This window comes from Cervus canadensis, chromosome 5 (genome assembly GCF_019320065.1).
Source record: "Cervus canadensis isolate Bull #8, Minnesota chromosome 5, ASM1932006v1, whole genome shotgun sequence".
In the NCBI taxonomy this organism is placed as follows: domain Eukaryota; kingdom Metazoa; phylum Chordata; class Mammalia; order Artiodactyla; family Cervidae; genus Cervus; species Cervus canadensis.
This window is the reverse complement of record NC_057390.1, coordinates 53,384,089-53,410,946: the sequence shown is the minus strand read 5'-3', so window position 1 is coordinate 53,410,946 and position 26,858 is coordinate 53,384,089. Positions and strand designations below refer to the sequence as shown.

General features: G+C 39.7%; 1 protein-coding gene across 5 annotated transcripts in view; it reads left to right on the top strand.

The window, feature by feature from the left end:
* CTNNA2 (catenin alpha 2) overlaps nucleotides 1-26,858 on the top strand; it is a 1,320,456-nt gene that overhangs the window by 484,638 nt on the left and 808,960 nt on the right. For all 5 annotated transcript variants that reach the window (XM_043468829.1, XM_043468828.1, XM_043468827.1 and 2 more), the window contains one exon: nucleotides 9,478-9,681. In XM_043468829.1, the coding sequence (XP_043324764.1) occupies nucleotides 9,478-9,681 (204 nt within the window). The remainder of the gene's footprint in view (nucleotides 1-9,477; nucleotides 9,682-26,858) is intronic.

Genomic DNA, 26,858 nt, shown 5'->3' with positions numbered 1-26,858 from the left:
CATAGCTTTAATTACTCCAGACCAGAATGACATATTCCTTTAGAAGAATGACTTTGACTAATGTTACCTTCCTCTGTGAGACTTTTTTTTTGGACATCTTTAAAAAATGAAAGTGAATGGTTGTAGAAGGGCATGTTGACATTTATTCTTTCTTCTGCTTGTTTGATTTGAAATAGCTATGTTGGACAGTAGGTGGTGAAGGTCTGGTGTTTATGAGGTAAAACAGCACAATTTATTATTTTTCCTTAGTTGCTACTTTGAACTATGTGGGTAGTAAAAACCCAGGGCACGTTTATCTTACAGGGTTGTCACAAACAACAAAGAAACACAGAACTTACTCATACCACTAGCATTGGCTTTTTCCATGTTTATAAGATTAGAGCTAGGAAAGCAATTGATTAAATCATTTTGTTGTTGTTGTCTTTTCTGGTATTTTGAAAATTCTGTACGCATTTGAGATGACTAAGTACTTCTCTAAAGAGTTTAATTAAGATTGAAAGCCCGGAAGATCTAAAGATAGTAAATAAGATTTTTCTCCCAGTCTTTAGCAAGCAATTTCTTGGCTAGTAAAGGGGGAAAAAAAAAACAAACCCTTCACTTGCCTCAGCTGTGCATTAAAAATCTTGGAAACGTAATCTGTGGGTATAAAACCACTCCATTAGGGTTACGTGTGTGCTGGAGCTTTTCTACTGACATAACTGTACTTAAATATATTACTTTTATGTTCCTGATCTTACCACCTACACCAGTCATGCTCAGTTGCTGCTTTGAGTGCCATTAGGTAAGAACTATAAGATGGTTAATTCATAGCTCAGGAAAGACTAAGAAATATTTGAATTCCGTCTTGGTAGGAAAAGTATGTTATAATGCCTGCTGTGCGGTTGGAGATAGATAACAAAATAAAAGTAGATTAAAGTAGCATTGTGGGCTTCGCAGGTGGTTTAGTGTGAAGAATCCACCTACCAATGCAAGAGACCTGGGGTCGATCCCTGGGTGGGGAAGATCCCCTGGAGAAGAAAATGGCAAACCACTCCAGTATTCTTGCTTGGGAAATCCCATGGACAAAGGAGCCTGTTACACTACATTCCGTGGCATTGCAAAAGAATCCCACAGGACCTAGCGACTAAGCAACAACAAAGTAGCAGATGCTGAAGTTCCAGTACTTTGGCCACTTGATGCAAAGAGCCGACTCATTAGAAAAGACCCTGATGCTGGAAAGATTGAAGGCAGGAGGAGAAGGGGACGACAGAGGATGAGATGGTTGGGTGACATCACCAACTCAATGTATGTGAGTCTGAGCAAACTCCGGGAGATGGTGACGGAAGGGAAGCCTGGAATGTGGTGGTCCATGGGCTTGCAAAGAGTTAGACACGACTGAGCAGCTGAACGACAACCCAAAGCATTTTGTGAGTTTTTATCTCTCTGATCATTATTCACTGTTTTCTATATCTTCTTAAAGTAGAAAGAATCGTGTACTACATTACACTACTGCTAGACACTACTTTAGTGTCTAAGATGGAGAAATGGCCATTCCATTGAACTTGACTCCAGAGCTAGGGGCTGTGTGTTACAGTTCTACCTTTGCCCTGTGCTTGAAGTGTGTGCTTACACCATTCACCTTTCTTCAGCACATTTCTTGTTACATCTAGTTGACATTTAAGTGTGTTTTTCTGTGTATGTTGTTTTGTAATTCTTGTCCTTATAAATTTGCTCTTCCCAATTGGATAGGTCTTGTAGGTATAGAAGCAATTGACTTTGCATATAAATATAAATGCTTTCATAAATTTTTTAAAATTTTCATTTGCAATAAATTTTTGGTTGATTCTCATTTGTTCTAAGTGAGCAGTTACAACATCTGCAATCAGACATATGTAGTTTTATCTTCTCCTTCCTAATTTGATAACATTTAGTTCTTTCTGTTTTCTAGTTATTTTTAGAACCTTCTGGAAAATGTTAATTTTTTTATGAATTTGAAAATTTTTTTATGAATTTGAAAATATTTTTGCTTCATCTCCAATTTATTCAGTTAAATAAATTGCTACTACTTTCCATTGAGCCTGATATGGCTTATGGATTAAATTATTTATAAATAAATATTACATTCACACAGATATACACATAGAAGCACAAAATTTGCCACTGGTAACTTCCTACCTTTTAGTTTCACTGGACATTTTCAGTCTTGAGCTTATTTACCCTTTTTATAAAATTTCCTAGTATCCTTCCTTGTAAACTATGGCCATAAAGTCTAGGTCTGATCAGATCTCTCTGACCATTCTTTATCATGTCATTTGTGGACTTTTTTTTCTGTGATATATTGAGGGTTTCCCAGTCTGTCTGGGATTCACTGATCTCATTCTGTTCCATCTCCTTGGGATAGGACATCCATTCTCCTGGCTTCCACTCCAGTCTTTATTCTAATGATTTTCCACTTTATAGCTGGGCCATTTTCATGTATCAGTACTTATAATCAACTTTCCACCAGACTTTTCTACTTAAATAAATCATAGACACTCTAGACCTGCTCTTCTTTATCTGTTACCTATCACAGTTGTTCAAAATCAGCAAATGTTTTCTTAAAGAGTCAACAGGAAATATCCCAAACTTTGTGAGCCATACAGTTTCTGTCCTAACTTTTAAACTGTGCCACTGCAGTGTGAAAATAGCCATAGACAGTATGTAAATGAATGGGCCTGACTGTTCCAGTAAAACTTTACTTACAAAATAGGATGCTGACGCCCAGGATAGAACTGGTTGATGTGTGCATTTTGATGTTACTCATGCCAGAAATTTAGGTTTTATCCTTGACTCCTTCCACATTCTTATAGCCAATATATCTCCAAATTTTGCAGATCCACATTCTCAATGTGTCCCAATACAATGCCCTTAATCTTTTTTATACAAACACAGTCTTGTACTCAGCCCATCTTTCTTCTGGGTTCTGAAGGCTTGATAATTGCTCCCTGCCTTCTCCTTCTGCCAAAGCTGACTTCCCTGACTGCTGGGGAAAACTTTCTAAAACCAAACAGTATTATGTCACTCTTATGTTTCAAACTCTTGATGACTCTCCGGTGTCTGAAGGGGCATTTACAGAGTGAAAGCATCCTAACACAGCAGAGAAGGCTCCTCAGATCTGGCTGTTGCTCTCTTCACCAACTTTGTCTCCTTTTTTGTCCATTTGGATCCTTGGAGAAAAAAATCCCAAGACAGATGGGATTAGATGTGTAATAAAGGAATTGTCTGTGGAGGATTAGGTGGGAGAGAACCAGCAGAAATAGGCCAAGAGAGCTTTTTAACTGCAATGCATGTCAACTACCTGTGAAATTAGCAGGAAAGAGAGGACAGTATGGGAAGAGCCTTGGCGCAGTTTTGAGGGGGTCTCACCTGGGCCAGTAAGGAGGCCAGAGCAGGAGCAGAGGTTGCTGCCCGAGAAGCCCCCTCTAGACAGGAAGTGGCTCTGGGATTGACAGGGGCTGCTGGGGTCAAGTGTGACTCCTTGTGAAACTGGTGGGTCTATAGTTGCAGCAGGTGGATATGGGCAGTTAACTATGTTTATGCAAAAGTTTCTCTTAAAAGAGAGTTGCTCAGGGCCCCATCATGGCACACCACACCTGTGATTTCAGACTTAACACTTCAGCTTCCGTAAATTGCTTCTGATACACTGGGTATACTGTAATACACTTTCTATATTGTGCATTTGTTCCCACTTCCTATTCTGTCTGCATTGCCTCTTTTGCCCCTAATTTTGCTTGGTCAACTGCTTGTCACTCTTTACGTCTCAAATAAGGAGTAATCTCCTCCAGGAAGATCTCTGTGTCTACCTCCCACCTCCGAACTGTGCAGATTCCCATCACTTAGTCATTCCTTAACATTATGGGTATATTTTTCAAATTATAATTGCTTCAACATGTTTTTGTTTTTAATTTTTGACTAGACAGTGAACCTCTTGAAATAAAGGATTCTTTGATCTGGGGCAAAGTAACTGGCACCTGTTTCTTGAATTAATGGCTGTACTTTCAACTACCCATGGGAAGGGCAAGTTAACCCAGATGCCATAAAAGAAGATAGTATGATGGATGATACTTATACCATTATATTTGGTTTCACAGAACTTATTTTTTTAAAATAAGAAATATACTTTTTATAATTATGATTTGTTAGACTCAAGTTAACTGAATATGGGCAGTCTGAAACAGTGGAAGGAACACTAGACTTAAAGTCTAAAGCCCTGTGCTCAAAGCCAGGTGTCTTTGTTTCCTAGCTGGATGTCCAGAAAGAAACATATCTGTCACCATCTTCCTCTTTAATAAGATGGAGGTAGTAATATCATGGGCACGGAAATGTGGACCTATCAAACCTTTTGAAATGCATTCAGCTTCTTGCTTTGACAGAGGTCTCTCTGCTGCCCCCTATGGTGTCAGAGCTTGCAGCAAGTATAACTCAGCATCTGGGTATAGTCCTGAAATTTTAGATCATGTGACTCCTTGTAAAGAGAATAGATGATAGGGGTGATTTAAAAACAGTGCTCTTGTAACAGTTGTATGTGGGTTGAGTACAGATGAATGTTTTAATCTTGGAAGTACTTTCAAAATATATGGTCTCCTGAATTATTTCAAGTTAAAACTTTTATACAGTTCAACATTGGAAAAAAAAAAAAAAGGAAATCAGTTATGTAGGATGAGAGAGACTATTACAGCACCAACTTGATGGTAGAAGAGGATCCTAGCCCCCTTTTCTCAGGAGTGAATTATTGTGGCTTCTGTCTCTGTGGTCATATTTTCTAGTTACCACTCTGTAAACTGTCAGAATGAAAACAGTGATTTTTAAAATAAAGATGTTAATACAAATAAGTAAAAATCACAAAGCACAAAATATTATGCAAAATATGCAGTTCAATTATTATAAAGGATCTGAAAATAGACAAGACAAAAAGAAATTAAAGTAAGCCTTATTTTAAAAAAAGAAGAAAAAGATAAAGTAAAAAAAAAAATGCAGTCCCACAGTTTTAAAATGAACTAAAATGACAATATAAGATGAACTAAAATATCAAAAGGATAAAAAGATTAAATGAGCTTTAGGAATGCAAACAAGGGACTTAGATATTTAAAATGTAAAATCTCAGTGGACTAAAAAAAAATAAGCCTGTACACTTGGAAACAGCATAAAATCCTCTTGTGGAAGCACATGTTTGTCATAAAGGGAGAGACGGGAAGCCCTGGCCTTGCTCTTTCTCTGTTTGGTGCTTGCATGTTACCCATGAAATGTTCCCTCAGTGGCCAGGGACCTGGGTTTGATCCTGGGTGCTACTGCTGCTGAGTGCCTTCTGGCCAGTAGAGGGCAGCCGCACAGAGAGGCAAAGACCTGCTGAGCTGATGCTAGAAAATAAGATGTATATACTGATGTGAAATGACCCCCAAGTGTGCTAGCAAAGAGAACTTGCCTAGGTGTTTCTTTTTAAAGTCATTCCCAAATAATTCAGAAGCAGCACTTCTTCTTCATTCATCTTAGACTTTCATTCTCTGAATTTCTTGCTTAGGATCCAGCTCTAGGAGTTTGTTTTTTTCCTATCACTTTAGCAACAGTAGATGGTGTTATCCTCTAGTCCTTAAGCCCCTGACTTCATCTGGTTCTTTTGTTCATATTCTTTTCTGATTTCCTAAAGCCTGTTTGAGAGCTCTCCAGTTCTCTGAAAATAAACACATGCACACACACACACACACACACACACACACACACACACACCAACAATCCATACCTGCTGCCCCCAGTTTATCCCCATACCCATTACACACAACCTGAACCCACCCCTCATAGATAAACACACACAGCCAACGCCTCCCCCCCACATGCATGCACATAGATGCACACGCACGCACACAGATGCACACGCACATGTGTACTGCCCTTTAGGCCTTTTCTTTCCCCTCAGAGGCTTCTCCCTTCTAGCTTTTTATATCCATCATGGTGCTCCCCATCTCCACCATGGATATAGATAGAAATACTGTAAATTTATTGTTTCTTTTCCAGGGAGATTTTTTTAAAGCCTCTCCCCTGTGATCTATAAGTAATGAATAATTCCATTAGAAATATGATGAATAGTGTAACTTTTATGCAGAGGTTTTCAAGCTCAATGTTTCAGTGCATTTACTTTGATGACAGCCCCGGGCCATGGAGGTTTGGAGCTCATTCTGCTGCCGCTGTAAATTTTCTCTTGCCACGATCCCCAAAGTGTGTTCCTTAGGTTCTCATAGATAATGCATGTATTTTAAAAGGGCACCGCCTCTAGGCTCAAATAGGTTTGAGGAATGCTGCAGTAAACTGACTTCTTTAATGCAGAATTCCCCAAAGCTTTTCATATGTTAATGTATCCTGGGCCATACAGTATTTCCAAAATATATCTGGCCAGGAAAACTTACTTTTTCATCCAAACATTACATCTCTAGGCTCAGATTCCATGGAAAATACTTTAAGCAGTAATAGTATAATGACAATAGTACATTTACTTTGTTCTGCAGAGAAACTTTTACAGTTGCCTTTATTGAGTTCAAATTCACCTCAGTATATTTCTATCAAGTTGGCATTTCTTTATATTTTTAGTCCAAAAGCTTAGTAAAAATCTGTCTTCAAGCTGACGTATAACTCTGAAACCTCAAGGCAGAACAAATACTTTTCACTGTATTACGTTAAGAGGAGTTTCTATAAAAGAGTACTTTGAAAATCAGTAATCTTTATAAAGGATAATGGCCTAATTATATTTTGATTAGGTATTTCTTTAATTAGAGTATCAGTACTTAATGCATGTTACATGGTAAAAAAAAAATTATAAATGCATCATCTGAAAAGCAGTAGAAAGAGAAAGAGAAGACATGTGGATCCCACTGGGAAAAGTCCTTGCAGACACAGCTCTGGAACAGATGGCAAGAGGGTCAGGACACCTCTAGCTGCAAAGCCATCCACTGTCCTGAGGCTTCCGTATGATTTTTTGACACTGTTTGGGGAGGTTACTTGGGCACAAGGGACAGGATTTGAATAACACTCTTCTGAGTTAAGTAAAGATTATCCTTTTTCTAAGATCTAAGAAAATGCAAATGGGAAGGTAGTCTTTATGCCAAAACCTATCACAGAATAGCATATCTCCTGTTTGTCCTCTAAACTGAAGAGAGAACTTTGAGCAATGAGTGATTTCCTAGGAACTCCACGATTCCAGTGGACCTCAGACCTGGTCTGTGTTTAGTGAGTGCTTCCTTCTAAGTCACCACTTGCTTCATTCATTCCTCAGGATGTCATAATCTTGTGCTCAAAGGATCTCCCTGTTACTGACTTCTGCATTTTAATAGGAATCAGAGAATCAGAGCCATGGATCATTTGAGCATGTGCATGCATGCATGCTTAGTTGCTCGGTTGTATCCAACTGTTTGGGACCCCATGGACTGTAGCCTGCCAGACTTCTCTATCCATGAAATTCTCCAGGCAAGAATACTGGAGTGGGTTGCCATTCCCTACTCCAGGGGATCTTCCTGACCCAGGAATCGAACCCAGGTCTCCTGCATCGCAGGCAGATTCTTTACCTGTCTGAGCCACCAGGGAAGTGCCCCCCCTCCTCAAATACCTAGGGATGCTTTGGAGAATTAGGACAGGCTTTCCCAGAGTGCATACCTGAATCTATTTTGTAATAACTAAGTAACTATTTTATATCCTATTAGGAAAAAATTCTACCCAAGGTCTTTTTCTTTTTTTTTTTTTTATGATCTTCACCCTCTTTTTAGCGCTAAGGAATCTAGTAGGCACATACTGTGTACTCAGCATGTGGGCAATGATATAACCACCTACTCTCATTTGCTTTGTTTATTATATTGTAGATATAATAAATTGTGTTTTCTAAGATATATGTATATATGACATCAAAGGATGGCAAGGCAGTCCTACCAAAGGATCCTAGATTTGGAAAACCATTTACTCCATCACCACCATGGTGGTCCTTGGATCTCTGAGTGTGCGCCTCCAGTGTGGATGAGCAAACCATTTTCTGCAGCAGGTCATTTCACTTTGATTAATGTTGCTGGAATGTCTTCCTTGTTCGGAGCAGAAAAGGGGTTCCCAGTAGAAACTAACCATTGGACAATGTCGGTGTTGTCTCTCTTGTTTCCTGCAGGTGGTTACCACATACTTCATCAGTGTTTCTGCTCCCTTGACTTGCTGGAATTATTGTTCTCCAGATTCTGCTCTTTCTATCTGACTATAGTTTCAGTCTTCTTTTTGATTTTTGTCTTTCTGTAAACCTTTGTAACTTGGGATTAATTGGGCCTTCTTAGGTCTGCTCTTATTCTGTTCACTTTGCTAGTCTACCATTCACTACCTTGCACTCACATAGATCTGATGATTCTCAGATCTTTATACAGGCTGATATATCTGTTGAATTCTGGATGCGTATTTCTGTGCACCTCTGCACATCTCTGCCTACATGTTTCCAGGATCCTTAGACTTGACAGGGTCAGAGCTAAGCCTGAATTCTCTGTGAATCATCCTTTTAGGAAACATCTCTATTTTCTCCTTATCTGAGCTCTTTTGGAACATCTTAGTGCCTTTATCTGGATAGTGTCAGTTAATTATTACAAATCACACACAGATACATGCACACACATTATGAGTCCTTTTCTAGAAATCTAGTTTTTATACAAAACATTGGTTCCTCAGTTCAGGTCAGTTGTTCAGTCATGTCCGACTCTTTGCGACCCCATGGACTGCAGCACACCAGGCTTCCCTGTCCATCACTGACTCCGGAAGCTTGCTCAAACTCATGTCCATCAAGTCAGTGATGCCATCCAACCATCTCATCCTCCGAGGTCCCCTTCTCTTTCTGCCTTCAATCTTTCCCAGCATCAGGGTCTTTTCCAATGAGTCAGTTCTTCGCATCAGGTGGCCAAGTATTAGTTCCTAGTGGAAGGTATTGTAACTTGTAATGTATATGCCTGTTGGATGCTATTTACTCAGGTTTCAAACAGCATCCTCCCATGGGACCCTTTGCTTCTAATGAGGGGGACACAGTGGGTACACACGTCACCACTAATGCATCCTCAAGTCTGCTACATCGCGTGTTCTAGTCTAGGGCTTTAAAATCTTCTCATAGCCTCCCAAAGTGCTACACTGAAATGTGCATTCCTGGATGCCTACAAATAAAAAATAAAAAGTCAAACAAGTATCACAGTCTCTTTGGAAAACCCTTCCATTGATACAGCCTTTCCCAAGAACACATGCTAAAACAAAACGTGGCATTTTCTCTCTGAAGATTAGATTCAGGACAAAGTATCTTACAGAAAGTTGAGACTGTGTCAAGGCCACTTTAGTCTTTATTTAAGCAGCCGGTTTATTCTCCAGGGAGTGTCTCGTCCTGGTCTCAGGAATTTCTGTTTTCGAGATCAGGGTACAAAGGTAGCCGCCTCTTCTCTGCTGATTTCTTTGGCACTGTGCTCCTTTCAGAACAAGATCATCCTGGACCCCATGACGTTCAGCGAGGCCCGGTTCCGCCCGTCCCTGGAGGAGCGCCTGGAGAGTATCATTAGCGGCGCCGCGCTCATGGCCGACTCTTCGTGCACCCGCGACGACCGGCGCGAGCGGATCGTGGCCGAGTGCAACGCGGTGCGCCAGGCGCTCCAGGACCTGCTCAGCGAGTACATGAACAACGTAAGTCCTGGGCTCTCGGCCCGCGCCGACCGCTGGGGAAGATTCTGGTGTGCGATCGGGTGGCTCCAGGACAGGAGATGCCCTGAGAGAGTCGGTCAGGTGAAATCCAAGAGCTGCTTTGGGAGAGCTCTGTCTTGATTTCTCAGAACGCGTTGGCAGAAAGAACGAGATTGGTGGAAGAGGTTTCAGAGGAAAACTTTGGCTATTTACTTGAGTGATTTCTGGGTCGTTTCAGTGGTTTGCCTTTGACTGAGGAAAGTTTTCTGTTGGTAAAGGTAGATGGAGGTTGGAAATAACTGAGGATATACTGAAGTCCTTTGCACAGAGTAATGTCAAAATCAAGGGCAGCTATGGATGGCTAATCTTCACTCCTAAGAGGCATTAGGAAATACAGGTTCTCACATGTTTGGACTGAGTTGGTTAAGGTGGAAACTTCTAACTGTAATAGAATTTGGGGGAACTTTATTGATTCACTGTGCATTTAGAAATTGTTACGAGAATGAGTCTTCCAAGTTTTCAAGTGGATATTAGTAACACCTAGTCATATGGCAGCAGTGACAACAGCTGTTCTCTCCTACAGGTATAAAATGTGATAGTTCGTGTAGACCGGTAAACCAGATGAAGGAGATGGAATCATAGTCTTTGTTTTGAAAAGTGCTGAATTATGTATTCAGCAGAGGTGATGTTGATGCCCAGGGCTTGTAACTGTGAATGATCTGCATTCCTCATGTTCTGGACTCCTGGGTTGGGAAGAATTCAGCATAAAGTGGGAAAATGTAGTGAGGCCTTGCCATTACATGTTGAAGGAATGGCCTGTGTAGTTGTCAGGTAGAGAATGGGGAGTCTGAAAATCTGCTCCCATCTTTTGAAACTCACCCTGGGTCCTGTTGGAACAACCCCAGGCAAGACTGAGACAGAGTAGCCGACCCATGTCCTTCCCTCCTTACCACTCCTGTCCCAAACCAGTGTGTGGGCCTCTGGGTCAAGCCAGGAGTCAGTGATGACAGGCACAGAGCTACTTCTGCCAGACTTTCTGGAGAACTTTGATCTAAAAAACAAAATGGTGCTGAATGTTCTATAAAAACCCAAATCTGTTTCCTTTCCATACACCTTCAGATTCTTTGATATTGAAGACGTGCCCATTTTCAGCACACAAAGAATAAGATGTGGATGACTCACGTGGTACCCAGCTGCTTATGAGGACTCCTATGTTGGATCAGGATGGCCAACACTTTTGGGATTTGGGGCTACGGGTGCTATGCAGGGTAGAGATGGAAAAGCTGATCAGTGTCTCCCATCCTGTGAGAATCTTGAATAACAAGAAAAGAGGGCTTATAAAATCTGGGATTCTGTTTGTTTTTAACAGAATGGCACCAGCCTAATGATTTATATGTGGAATTTGGTTTTATATGAAGGCATGCTGGTATTTCTAGCAATGAAGAATTACTGCCAGAGACAAAAGTAGAAACTGCAGAGATCAGGAGTGATGGTTAAGATCTCAATATAAATATATCAGAAACAAGAAGTATGTTTCTGTGCTCTTTTAATCACAGAATGTGATTAAAGAAGAATTGATCGAGATGTGACATGTAATTTTCAGTTTGTTGTCTCGAATCCTGTCAAGCACAAGTGGTTTTTTTTTTCTTTTGGTATAAACTCACATAGTTCAGCAGAGTTGATGGATTTTTTTGTGTTTTATTGACTCCAGGTGCTTGTTTTTCTGTTCACAACTTTGTGATGCTGGAATGTTTTGTATTTTTATTGAAAATTTGATTTCTACTTTGATACAGTTATAGATAATACGTAGGTGGGTATAGTGCTTAAATTTTAAAGTGTGCAAATTCTATTCACTTTGAACCACTAGGATCAAAGGCGGATATAAAACACCTACTATTGACTTTTATATAAAGTGCATAAAATTTACTTTGCCTTCACACTTCTTTGGTGATTTCAAGGTAAAATTGGATGCATCTAGACCAGCTTCATAACCCATGTCTAGTGCACTCATTTCTACTGCCACATATCAATTTATATTTCTTTTGATATAGCATATATTAATATAAAACCACGACACATCTATATGCCTTAGCTAAAAAGTCTGCTGTAGTTAATGGCAACCAAAAAATTAGTCAGTTGTGACTATGCTGTTATATTTCTTTTGCAATTTTGTTAGCTCTGGAAATGAAGGTATCATATTATCACTGCAGATTTTCATCTTGACATGCTATGCAATATCATTAGGATGAAGAAATAACTACGTTAAGAAGAGATTTTGAAACTGGCATAACTGACACTTCTGATGAAATTCGACATATTCAGGGTGGTGTGGCTATAGACAGAACTGACACTTCTGGATTTTAAAAATCTCCTGATCAGTTCTTAATGAAAATTTAATTCATCAAGGTGAAAGTGTTCTAAAATCATACACATACATGCCAAATGGTATGAAATGGAGGGAGATGAACACTGAAGACAAGAGCTGTACACTAAATGATTAGGAGAAAGTCGTCCTCATGGGGCATGAGCCTTGCTTAGCGTGTGGATACACTGAGTGCAAAAGGGTATCAGTTGTTTGTTAAATGTTTCCTAAAGGTATATGCAAGTTAATGAATGCGTGTGATTTGAAAATACAACAAAATCATGCATGTAAAAGAAACATTGTTTTGAAAAAGAAAAAAAGGACTGAATGTACAGATGCATGTGGCAAAGTTTATGATCACAGAGTGTGACAATGTTAGAAAAGTCTATTGGAATGGTTTTAAGAAAGCCCTTGGTGGCCTTAATTATTTTTTAATCAAGTTTATGATGTAATCCCAAGAAGAGTCTTAAAAATAGTGTCCCTTTAAATAGAACAACATTATTGTACGTATGTGGAGACTAATGGGTAGAGAGAGACTCTTGTTCAAAAGGATGTGTGACCTTTGGATTATTGCCATAAGGGTGGTTGTTGCAGTAGTATGCTAAGTACTATAAATAGATTCAAATTATAATGAATATATAATTTTGCATCTGGAACTTATAATTTTATGCAGCTTTTTTTGGTGGCAGTAAAACTCCCTTTCATAAATCTAAAAAGTGGTCCTATGATAGGAAACAATTACAGAGGGTATTTTATTGATAAGAATTTTGTGATGGATTTGAATTTAGAGTAACTCTATTTATTTAATGAATATGTACTGTGTGCCTGGTACTTTGTACCAGACACTGTTCTAGGATTCTGGGGTTATAGAAGGGAAAAAAATAGACACAATTCTCAGCTTTCATGGAGTTGACATTCTAGGTGGGGGAGACAGACCATCAATCAGTCAGTCATTTGAGCAAGAGTTATCTCAGATGATTAGTGAAACATGGAAATAAAACCTAGAAAACAGCAGCATGGAGTGTAGTTGTAAGGAGGACCTGGAAAAAGTTCCTAAGAAGATGACACATGGTTAAAGATCTTCCAGAGATGAGGGAGCAGACTGCATTTGAGTCGGTAGGAGCAGCAAGGTCTAGTCTCTTTGAACTTATGTGGGAAGGTGCCAAACTCTTTTTTTTTTTTTGGCTCTTGATTTTTAAAATTTTTGAATTGCCAAAATTTTAATTGTGGGAGATTCCATTAAAAATAAGGACTTTGTTTCCCTTATACAATGAAACAGTCCGAAAATCTAGGACCCATGTTCACACTTGGCACCAGTGGGGTGGAGATGAGGAGAGCTTGTGCCTTGATGGACATGCGTGATCTGGTCACTTTCACTGGACTGGGCCCCAGGGGCACTTGAATCTATCTTCAGTTATAGATTTGTCTGGGTGGAAATCTTGACAGTGTCCAGCTGCATCCACAAAAAGCTGCTTCCTGCGCCTGCTGGTGTTGGAGGGTCTCCCGTAGAGGCATGGGTCAGCAGTGGTTCGATGTGGGAATGGCGACACTGGTAGCCCTGGTCCTGGGAGATGCCCCTTCATGCCTGGTTCTTGAGGAACCTTCCTGGGGAGGCTCGTGTGGCTGTTCTGAGTGAGTGAGGTGTAGCAGCAGATGGAATCTTCCCAGGGGACAAGGTGTTAGACTCTGCAGCGCCTTGCAAGCCATTATTCAGAATTTGACTTTTATTTGAATGGAATGGGAGGCTTTTGGAGCATATTGGGCAGAAAATGCCTTGAATTAGATGTTGAGGACAGGCCATAGGGGTTCAAAGGGTAACAAAGCAGAAGGACAGATGAGGAGCCCTTGAGTCATTCAGGATGGTGGCTTATGCCAAGAGGTAGCGAAGTGCTCAGATTCTATTTATGGCCTTAGAATGGACATCAGGCAGTGTGACTGACCGCTGCAGTTGTATAGACACCCTAATATGATCTCTTCAGTTTTGATATCTTGTCTTGTTTTAGTTACACAGAAAATTCTGATTTCCTCAGATAGAGCAAACTTTGTAAACAGCTCACTTTGTAATGTCTGGATACTCTGCTAGGACTAATTAAATTTGAAAAAGGAGTTCAATAGAAACATTTCGTTTCCAAGTTGTATCACCAAACTATCCAAATATGATTCCCATTGTTATAAATGTAAAAGATATAATCCTTATTTTAAGTGCTGAATAATGAATGCAGAACTATATGGAGATGTGGTAATCCAGTACTTCCTTGTACATTCTTCAGCGTTGATGAGGAAATGTGGTAAGTAGATGTGTCTGGACCTTGTGCCTTGTGATGCTGAACTGCCTGGTTCAATTACACAGACAAAAACACTGTGTGCTCTAGATTATTCATTGAAAATTAATCCACAGCTACAGTTTTCTTAAACAATTGCACAATTAAAGATTTTTTGCATAATGATGGCAGAGACTTAGGTGGCATAAAGGAATGGCTTTCTGATCTCATCAATATTAAAGTGTGGCAGGTACTTTTTTTTTTAATGAATAATTAAAATTCTATATTTTTACAAAATAATTGAATTAACTTCTTTCAAACTTCTTGAACCACCTAAGTGAATCCCTGGGGACAGTGTGTAAGCCACTAACGTAATGCACATACTAAAAGTGCATGTGGCCATATATACTTACTGTAAGTGTCTTATAGTAAGGTCATTGTCATAGCTTTTGCTATAGAATGTCATTGAACATAAAGGGAGTTCCAGATGGAATCTATTTATGAAGGGTTGAGGGTTTATAAAGGGGTAAGACCTCAGAATTGTCATTTCCAACCAGCTTCTGGGATCCATACCCCACCAAGGCTTCAGCATACAGCAGAACATGAGGAACATGTAGAATGATATCCAGGGCCTGGGGAGCTCTGAAAAGAGTGGGCTTTACACTGCTTTTTAATAGTGCAAAAGAAATATATATTCATTGAGAAAATAAAAAAGATGGAAGACAAAAATGTATTCATAATCTCATCCTCTAAAGATAATCATCATTGATAATTTTGTACGTGTCTTTCCAACGTTTTTAAACTTATATGAGTGATATATTTATACATACAGAGACATACATATGTTTTGCCTGGAGTTTTAAAAATGGACTCTTTGTAAATGGTGATTTGTAATCTATTTTCTTTACCTAATATATTATGACTACATTACCATAACAATAAACATTCTCAAACCTTATATTGACTGACTGCATAGCATTTTATTATATAAATATGCAATAATTCATATAGAAGCAATTCATTTTGAGAGTGTTTTTACAGAAGAATGGTGGAAAAGATAAGTAGGCGAGGCTTCTGGGGCTGGCAGGAGAGACGAGTGGTTGAGATCCCAAGCGTGACTGAGGAACAGAGTAAGAAGACGGGGAGAACATGGCTTCTCAGTTCTTGTGCTTAAGGGGTTCCCTGAAAATTTTGTGCAATTAACATTTTGTAACTAAAGAAAATTTAAATGCCTCTGAGGTTTAAAATTATCTAGGAATGTTTTTCTGTACTTGATTTTCTCTATAGATTTGATTTTCATTTATCAGAATTTCTGTAAGTTGGTAATGTGTAGGACAGCTAGCGGGCAAGTTCAATAGTTAGATTTGACCCAGATCCCAGAGAAGGCATTGAAAGCTTCTGAAGGAAACATCACAGAAAGATAACTTTGTCATAGAAATTGTTATAATGTTGGATTTCTCTTGAATAGAAAAGTGGGAGAAAGATGGAATAGTTGTTAATACATAAGAATAAGAGTAATTGCTGATTAAACATAAAATTTGTTTCTAGCATTATCTAGGCCTTCTCATTTCTGTCCCTTACACAATCATGTAAAAGGATGAAATTCATGAAAGTCAATTTGGCTGATTCTGAATTTTTCTATTAAAAGGTTTGGCTTAAAAATAGAGTAGAAAGTAATGTTAAAAAAGATTTTTGGGTCGTATATGACCTCAAGTTGTCCACAGCCCCATAATGGCCCTCCATTTTAAGGGGAAAGTAAGAGTTATCTTAGTAAAACTGATATCTTCATTCAAGAGAAAGAGTCCTGATATCTCAAATTTGGTGTCTTCAGTGAGAAGATTTTCCTTGCCTTTTCCTTATTGGAGACTTTTCTTTTTCCCCCTTTCTTCTTTCTGGGCTTCTCTTGTGGCTCAGCTGGTAAAGAATCCACCTACAATGTGGGACACCTGGGTTTGATCCCTGGGTTTGGAGAAGGGACCGGCTATCCACTCCAGTATTCTGGCCTGGAGAATTCAGGCCAGAAAGAGTGGGGCATGAATGGGCAACTGTCACTTTCACTTTCTTTTCTTCTTTCTGCCTTCAAATATGTCCAGTGCCCACATCTTTGTAAATTTTGAGGTTGAAATTCATCTGTGCTATTATGCTTGTCATGTAAAATCTGCTTCCATGAAGAGGCAGTTTTAAAATTCCTTTTTAGTTGAAGATTTTTACTCAGACATTGAAAGAGTAAATCTAGTTTACCAGCCCTTTCTCTCAGGTCTAAATCTACCCTTTGAATCTACTCTTCCAATGAAATGTGCTTGGGATGGGGAGTCATCTGGATAGCTTATGAGGCTTCTGTCTTTAGCATGGCATTTGCAATCCTGTTTGCCTGTTTCCGGGCAGTTTTCAGTGTGACTCCTAGAGGTACACTGGGACTAGTACAGTGTCTTGCAATTTTTTATTCTTTTTTCAATTCCTTCTTCATATATTATTATTGTATTCCTTTGCTGGAATGGGATCTCAGAAAGCCAGGGAAATATTATGGGGGTCATGCTGGCAGGCACTCACTCAGGCACAGGTGGTGGGAGAATGTCCAGCGTTGGTGGTAACATAATCTTTAGAAGGAAATCATGCGGGTGAGAGTGTAAGAGATATTGTGCTGGATTCAAGCATCCCATAGAGTGTGAGAATGTTCCAGGAGGCTTCAGGAGGAGAGCCAGACTGGCAGGTTGCTGATTGACAGTAGGGTGGCCTGGGCTCAGTCTCACTGTGCCTCTGGGGCACAGTTGCAGGGAACATCCACGGTGTGGGGACAGGGTTGGTCTCCTTGGTTTTAAAGGACTCATGGTATGGTGCAGTTGTCATGGTAGGGAACTTAAACCCTTTGAAATACACAGTGTGCCATACATATTTGCCATTATGTGTCTTCAGCTCATACGTACAATTAAATGGCTCACAGGATCCTAGGACAGATGGGTCTAGCCAGCTCTGTTTCACTTGAATCATTAAGATCAATTCTCTGTGCAGTGTCACACACAATCTCCTTGGCCAGGAAAAGCACTTCTTACAGGAAACGTTCCTTTGTTCTCTACTGTGGATAGTTTAGCAGATTTTAAACAGGTAGCCTTGCCATCAAAATGAGGCTTCCAGTCTTAGTTCTATAATGAGTTAAGTCTGAGTAACGGAAGTCATAACAACTCCAGGAGCTTACTGGTGACTTCACTGTGGAAGAAAAGCAGTTCTGAGCAATCAGGCTCGATCTCTCTCCTCCAGCCCCTTCCCTTCTTCCTTTTACACTTGTGTGCCTGGTGATATAATTTCTTAGAAGTCTTTTCAATGCATGGATAAACTCACAAGAATATAAAGGAGTTACTCAGAGGTAAGAGTTGACAAAAATACAATAGACTGGAGATACGTCTGCAGATTCCTCATGGCCGAGACTTGGGTTCTCAATGGCACAATATGTAAAGAACAGGAGGCAGAGTCTGTGACCCAGCTGGATGGCCAGGCAGATTAGGGACCTCAGTGTAAAACCTGGGTACTCAGATGGTGACACTTTGAGGGCATGAGCTAAGAAAATAAAATTTTCATATAGAAAGAAACAATAGAAATGTATGCCCTTGGCTTTTTCAAAGAAGGAAAAAAGAACCCCTTCTCTGCCACTAAGAATTTCTAACCACAGTCTCAAAATCACTCAGTTCTGAGATGAGAATCTCTATTACTTTTTCAAAATTTTATGTTAAGTCATTCTAGGTGGTGAGTTGTCAGGTACCTGGTGGAAGCAAATACCAACTTTCTCTAGAAGAATACACTTTAAACACAGCCCTCAAAGAATTTCCACAGATAAAGTTACAAGGAATGGAAATTGGCATTCCAGAATCAATGAAAACAAAATGAAACAAGTTGCTTTGATTGACGGTTGGCAAAAGCAACCAGTAAGATCAGAACTACAAGGGTGAAGATTTGCAATCATTAGACACTTGTTATAAATCATCTTTGAAGAATTTAAAGAGAACAGTACAAATGTGATCATGGAACAAGAAAGTGGACTGGGCAGCCTTGGAAGGCAGGACTAGGGGTTGTGTGGTGGAGAAACACAGCTTATTTGAAGGGCTCAGACAGGAGATTCCTACTTGTCACTAGCCTCAGATAATGAAGAAAGAGACATGGTCATTGAGAGTGTCTAGAGTGGTGCTGCTGATAAATTCTGGAGTTGTTTTATTGCCAACTCGTGTCTAATTCTTTGTGACCCTGTAGTCTATAGCCTGGTAGGCTCACCTGTCCATGGGATTTCCCAGACAATACTGGGGTGTGTTGCCATTTCTTTCTCCAAGGGGTCTTCCCAACCCAGGGATTGAACCCGCGTCTCCTGAATTGGCAGGTGGATTCTTTACCATTGCGCCACCTGGGAAGCCCTTCTGGAGTAGGAGCAGGTTGTCTGTTGCAGCAGTCTCCCTGGATAGATGTCAGTCATCTTATCTACAGTGGATTTCTATAAGGAGCTCCTCTTGGTGTCAGAAAGAATAGAAAATCTAAAATGAAACAGGAGGTGAAAACGAAACTATGTGTTAACAGCAAAATTAAGTCCCATGCTTAGAATTCTAGCTAGCTTCTCTCCTTATCAAACATGCCCCTTCACTGAGCCCTTGAAAGTTGGTTCTGAATCTTACAAGGTCAATCAATATGATGAGGAAGACCAAGTAACATCATGAGACAGGAAGGGGCTGTCTCTAACTCAGTCAACCAGCTGATTGTTGACAGAGTTGCCTGCAGAGTCATCAGATTTGGCTGTCCCAGTTCAGACAGCCCGGACAGCACAATCCATCAATTGATCTTCTTGGGAGAGCCTTTTGGGTATTTCAAGGAAGACCTTGCACAACTGTCAGGCCAGCAGCAGGGTGTATACCACCAAAAGCCTGGATAATAAGCCTTTCCTTTGTTTCCAAAAGACGGGGGAAACCTTCCAAAGATAAGCTCCCTGGGCCTCCATGCTTGGGCTTAATGCTGCCTTGAGCCCATGCTGAAAAGTTTCTCTTGATTCCTTTAGGAAACTGTTACACTCTAAGAACTAAGTGTTTCAAGCTTGTGATGCCTCCCTGTACTTCAGATGCACCAGACTCTTTGCTGCTTCAGCAACTTTGTACATACCACCCCTGAAAAGTTCTTCCTCCAGCTTTGTGCACATGGCCCTTCTTTCAGATTTCAGGTAGATTAGGTTATTCTTGGGCTTCTCTGGTAGATGAGTGGTAAAGAACCCTCCTGCCAATGCAGGAGATGTGGGTTCGATCCCTGGGTTGAGAAGATCCCCTGGAGAAGGAAATGACAACCCACTCCAGTATTCTTGCCTGGGAAATCCCATGGATGGAGGAGTCTGGCGGGCTATGGTCCGTGGGGTCACAAAGAGTTAGACACAACTCAGTGACTAAACAACAACAGCGAATATTGTTCTTAGTCATCTCAGTTATTAATTTCTGTTATAGCACCTGCCGGCCTCTGAAATTACAGCATCTCTTTGTGCGGTTACACTCTGCTCTTCCACTGGAATTTTTAAGCTCCTGTAAGAGGAATTTTGTCTTATTCACAGTCCTTAGGCTCTAGAGAATCTCGCCTAGAATAGTGAATAAATATTTTTGGAATGGGTAAATGACATCCCTGTATCCTCTTCTTTTGTGATAATCATAGTCACAATCATAATTCTTGTCAGAGGAAGAAAGAGAATAAGATGGAGGAGGAGGAGGGTTGGGGGTAGAGAACGGGAAGCAGCAGAGCATTAGCAACAGAATGCATGCATTCTGAGTCTTTTGAATCCCCTGTTTCGGCACAAAATTATTCACTTGTTTTCTCTGCCCTACCCCCTGTATAAACCTATAAGTAAATGAGCTAAGGTTAACTAGTCTTAGCTTCTTTATGACTCACTTTTAAGGTACCCAGACATTTACCTATAGTCGGAGCTGTACTTAAGGCCCCCATCAATTCTTTCTAGAAAGGCCTAAAGACGATCCTGGTGACTATCACGAGAAACAAAAATGATACAAAGCGTGTCACTTGCGTCTCAAAGAGCTTCCCCAAGCAGCTCGCTCTTAATTCTGGGATTTTAAGCGTGTCCTCATGCTGTTTGGGTGAGCTGTTTGGACCTAAGTTGTTGGAGAATGAGGAGCTGGGAGGAGCTGGGTTGTTTTCAGTTCTGCAGAATTCCACAGGCTGGACTGGGAACTTTGGAAATTACTGAACTCATCACCACCTGTCAGGCACAAGGAGTTTGTATATGTAGCTAAGAGAGAAATCGACAGGAAAAAAAAGCATCATAACTCAGCTGTTAAAAATGAGACACTCTTGTCTCCAGATGCCCAGCCCAGACTTACAGAATCACAGTTTTCTATAGAGAAGATTGATAATCTCTACCTTGAGCAAGTACCCCAAGTGATTTCTATGAACAGGCAAGTTAGGGAAGCCCTGATGTAGTAAGTTAGTGGATTAAGTTAAGAGTCAATTTAATACAGTGTGGGTTTAAAATGAGCTTTCTTTCTGTGAGTGAGGATAAATACTTTTCTAAGAAAGCAGCAAGTGAAAGATATCTCCTGGGCTGACTGAGGGAGCGATATACTATTCAGCTTGGACATTCAGGATCTCAGAGGAGACTGGAGAATCTGGGTGGTTAATCTCTGAATTCTTTAGGAACAGACAGGAAAAGCTGAGCCTGCCTCTCACGTGTGAGCTATTAATTGAAGGATAGCTGTTTTGTTTTTTTTTATCCCAAAGTACACCTCTCTCAAACATACCTCTTCCAACACATTTACTCCCCTATTTGTAAAAAAGATAATTTATCATCCTTGGAAAGACTCAGCTCTCAGTAAGAGCCGGAAGTAAAATCTGCAGTCTCACAGATTATTCAAAGTCTTCCTTCTTAATGACTTAATTGCTGACCTCAGTTTCTAGTAACTCTGCAGGTTGGGCTGCCGCTGACAGATGTATAGCGTCAGCTCTGAGCTTTGCCTCTGCCAGTTTGGTTCACACATTGAATTGGACTTTTGCTCTGGGTCATTTCTGTGACTTTTCTAGGGCACTGTTTCGATGAGTGAAGCCACATTTTCCCGTGACTGCTCTAGCGATCCTTCTATCTATCTATCTACATATCAAACCACATAGGGAGGTTTTGAAAAACACATATTCCAGGGCCCTACTAGTTTGAAAACAATAGAATCTCCAGGGATGGAGCTTTTGAGACTATATTTTAGCAAATTTTCCAGGGGATTCTCATGCCTCTAGCCCTTGGACTAGGCCAGCATGGTGGAATCACCCAAGTTAATCAGCATCATTAGATTCAGAGATAGATACCCAGAGATGGATACCATATTTTTCCTTTTCTTTGGTTTTCTCAATGATGGTTTCAAATGTTATTTATTATTATTAATCTTCACTGTCCCCACCCCACATTCTTCCCTCCCCTGCCTTGGGACCGGTGCACAACTTTGCAAACATCTGCATTTCCTCACTCTTCTCCCCCTAAAGTGCCTCAAGAACAACATTGGCATGTTACGTGGATTTCATTGCAATGAAAAGAAGACATCGCTGGCCTTTTTATCATTCAGTCTGCATACTCGAGGGTTAGGAGGAATCAGTTAAGTGTCCTGCAGTCTGGTGGCTGATTTCACACTTTTGATCCCTGCAAAATAGACACACAAATCCTATGGGAAAGGTGTTTTTTCTTCTCTGTGTTCGTGAGACATTTACAAGTAAAACAATTCTCCATACTTCATCTCATCATATATATTGCATCTTTTCTCATTATTGGCCTGATTTTATGCTTGTTATCTTTTCTGTGTGCTCTCATTCCCTCCTCTATTAGTTTTCCTTCCACCATTTGTAAAATGTATAAAATCACATCCTTCCTTACTTTTTTTCTTTAGTCTTTTTAAAGGAATCTTGGAGGAGGATTCCCATCTACTTTCTTAAAGCCCCTGTTTCTGATCTCAGGCCATTTAGATGAAAATAAGCAACAAAATATATGCAAAAAATAAAATGGTTAGGGACATTTTCAAGGAAACATAGAACTCAAATTGGAATTCAAGTCTTCTGGCTTCTTTTTGGCCAATCTTTGATTCCTTATTTCATGTTTTGAATACTAGTAGACATAGACATAGCACTGGATTTTTAATAGTCTTCTTTTCTCCATTTAAAGTCTTGTACCATGTTTGACTCATCATTTTCCTAACATTCCTTTTGATTTCTCAGGGTTAGTTGGACAGTAGACTGTAAGCAAATCTTCCTTTTCCAAGCATCCATAGATCCTACCAGAACCCTATCAGAACCCCAAATAGAAAGCAGACAACAGCAGCTTTGTAGGATAGCCACCAAAATTCCTCACAGAAGAGCAAAAAGGAGCTTTTGTTGGTAGGAATAAGTTATTAATGGGATAAACAGTTAAATCTGATTTTTTTCAACAGGACAACTTCTCCTGGCTTCAGTCTCTAGATAGAGGTTGTGAACTTTGAGACAACAGTAGAGGCAATGACCAGACAAGCCAGCATTGGCAAGTCCATTTGCCCATAACTGCCCAGATGGTCAATATGATGGCTCTGTTCTTGATTAGCCATGTCTGTCTAAGACATGCCTAAGATCTGCCTTTTACCTTTTCCTGAAGATAAACTAGTTGCCTGCGGCTTGGATTAGGAGAGAATCCAAGGCTCTAACTGCTTTTGTTTTTTAATTTTTTTTTTAATAATGTGGATCATTTTTAAAGTCTTTATTGAATTTGTTACAATATTGCTTCTGTTTTAGGGTTTTGTTTTGTTTGTTTTGGGGGGGGGGTGCGAGCAGGAGGCATGTGGGATCTCAGCTCCCTGACCAGGAATTGAATCGGTACCCCCTGCATTGGAAGGTGGAGTTTTAACCACTGGACTGCCAGGGAAGTTCCTCTAGCTGCTTTTTAAGTGGAATTTCAAGCAAATGTCTTATTTTCACCTCACCGGTTTCACTCCTTTCCTCCAAAAGAAGCTAAAGCCTCAGATTATCTGTCTTTGAGGGGTTTGCAGCACAAATTGGGTTGTTCCGAGCTTTCCCTATTTGCTGGCTCATAATTCAGCTTTCTCAGATCTGTTGAATGAGTTAGCACACTTCTGTCCAATATCCACTGTTGGAATATTGCTGTGTCTATTTTCTCGTTGTCTTTGTCCTTCGGGTTGATGCCTTTCAAAGAAAATTGCTCTATGGTCATTGTAATGGAGTTTCAGAAAAGAGCAGTGACAAATGTGTGTATTACATCTTCCATCTTCAGCCATACCTTACTTTTACATTAAGGAAGATTACAGGTTTCTTCCATACCTATATCCAGAGTCGTTGTTTTGCACCCTAACTTGACCAAGGAGGTGAATGGAGCTAAGATGGTCACAGCACATTTTCAAGGTGAGCTGAAAGTTTTGGATAAAAGTAGATGTGAGATATAATGTTTGAAATAAAGCTTAGGTAGAGGAATCTGTTTCACCCAGGCCCCCTGCTATATCTCAGTTTCTTACTATTCCTAACAAAATCATTATAGATATTGGTTTCAGTTTAGACTTTGAAGAGAATGTGGTTGTGAATACCTGTGTTTGTAGTAAATGTAGAGTAATTATAGAAGCAGAGCATTTATCACATGGTGATGAACAGTTCTTCAGAAACTTTCATTGTTTTATGTCTGCTTGGTGATACATTCCTCTTAGTAGCTAAGTGATCACAGTTGCACAAATGATACCATAATATGATCCACAGCATCATATCAGGGGAGAATGAAGACCAGGGTTATTATCTCAGTCATTTTTAGAATTGATTACTTTTGAATCTCCCAAAATATTTAGTCACAAACTTTATTCATTGAAATGTGTTTGTAAATGGAGTATTGTCATAAATTCCTTTGTTTTCTGAGTTACTTTAAGTCACTTAAGTGTATCTTTTGTATTATTAGCTTTCTCCCTCTATGATGTTATTTTATACATGATTCTGACACATTTTCATGTCTTTAGAACTTTCAATAGGCATACAACTTAATGATTCAGTTTTTAAGTAGCTGCATTGATATTTTTATCAATTCATGTTATTATATAAAAACCTATATCCAACTGCTAAAGACATTAGTATGAGACAGAAACATAGGATATTTAACATTCCAAGACAGTCACTGGCGTTCTTATGATTTATCCGTAATATATTGTAATTATTAGCTTGGCACCTGATTAAATTTTACCGGCAAAATAAATACATCCACCAAAGGATTCTCACTAAACCAAAGATTATTACTAACCAATTGTATGTAGTTTGATATATGTATTCTTTCCAGGAGAATTCCATGGACAGAGGTGCCTGGTGGTCTATAGTCTGTGGGGTCACAAAGAGTCATACATGACTGAGAAACTAACACTTTATATCTTTAAAGAGTAAGAAAAAGCAAAAGATGGTTTATTAGTTCTGAGACTGCATTTCCTAGAGCCCTATGTAGTTCAGGATCAGGTGTGCTAGGAATGAGAATGACTGAGTTACCCGTAATCTACCTGCCCCCATACCTAATTCTCCCTGAGAAGCCCTGATATTAATCGGGTTCAATATTTGGTTTTCATATAAAGTTTAATTTGGAAAAAAAAAGCAGATCTCATTGGTAAGACAGATTTTGAAGAATAATGATGTACTTTATTTACACCCCTAAGACTTTTGTCTGAAGTAACCCATGTAATTGACAGGAAAGTTCATTGTAAGACATGAATTATTTAGGTATCTGACCAATTTGTGATTATATTCATGGATCTGAAGGTTATGATGAAATAGGTAAGCCCAACTCTTTGCAGATAGGCAGACATGTCCTGAAACATTCAGATGACTCCAAATTCTGAGCTTTGTCTATTCTGGCTGTTAGTTTATATGAGCAGTATAACGTTTACCCTAACAGGTGAGAATGGGTTGAGCCACCTCTCTCTCAGCCCCGAGTTTCTCAGCAGCCCCTGGTCCAATCTGCCACTCCATGGAGCTTCCCTCCAGATTCAGCACAAACTCTATGACATGCCCTTTAAGCCAAGAACAGCAAGCAGATTACAAGGTATGATACCAAAACTCTTGGCCCTCACCATTTTCATCATTTCCTTTAGAGACTGTCATGATTTTCAGGTTTTAGATTAGCATAAACAAAATTTCTGCAGCAGAAATAAGTTATAATGTTCTAAAACATCTCCATAAAGCATTTTATTTATTTTCATTATAGTGTGTTATTTTCTTCTATAATAGCTACAGATGAATTGGAGGCTGATTCTTGCACTGTAATGATAAACTGAATTATACCAATTCAGTTTAGCAGAACTAATGCTTACTCACTTGCTGGATAAATCAATCTGTTTATTCTCGTAACACAGAAAGGAAACAGTAATTAATAAGCATGAGGATAATATTTTAAATTTATAGAAAGTTATTACAATAACAGAAAATTTTGCTGTAGAGCTGCTTACTGGCAAGCATGAGGGAGATTTTACTTCTTTAAAAAGAAAATTTAGATTGTGTATCTAAACTGGAAACAAATATTTAAGAATTTATTGAGTCTTTGTTATATTTTAAGAGTTATCCTAGGATACAGGAGCATAGAGTCACGTGCAGGAGGACTTGTGCAGGAGGACTGTTTGGGGAGCTCTTTAGTGTTGTAAGGATATTAAGTCACTGCCAAATAATAAAAATGGATTGCAAGATATACATAGGTAGATATGAATTAGGTTTAAAGAGAGAGAGTTGGGTGGAGAAACTGAATTATTCATGATACTGGTGACACCTGAACTTGAAAGTATGGGAAGAGGAGAAATCAAAGATAGAGAGGTTCCTCTAGGTGTGAAGAATGATATTATGTAAAATGCATTATACAAATATGTATGGTACACTCTGAATATGATGAGTAGTCTAGCTTGATTAAAGAAAAGTGAAAGTGAAAATTGCTTAGGTGTGTCCAACTCTTTGGGACCCCATGGAATTCTCCAGGTCAGAATACTGCAGTGAGTAGCTATTCCCTTCTCCAGGGGATCTTCCCAACCCAGGGATTGAACCCAGGTCTCCCGCATTACAGGTGGATTCTTTACCAGCTGAGCCACCAGGGAAGCCCAAGAATTCTGGAGTGGGTAGCCTATCCCTTCTCCAGCGGATCTTCCTGACCCAGGAATTGAACTGGGGTCTCCTGCATTGCAGGCAGATTCATTACCAACTGAACTATCAGGGAAGAAGATGGTTAAAGAAATGATTTTAAATAGAGAAAAAAATCTTTGGACAGAAAAAATTGAGATTAGATTACAGAAGACTAGAATTCCAGGTTAAGATGTGCATCCTTTGTCTTGGTAGGGACTTGCTTACTGAAGGTCTGCTTATTTGGGTTTGGTTTGGTTCGATTTTACTGTGGGAGTGATATCGAATAAGCCATGCAGTGTTTGAGCACCAAACACTGCATGGGTCCAGTGCAGAATGGTTTTTGACCGTGTACACTGGGGTTTGGAGGCATGGAAGCAGAGACATGTTTGTGGATTCTTAAAGTCCAGAGTGAAAATGATACTCTGAATCAGGGCGAAGACAGAGGGAATGAA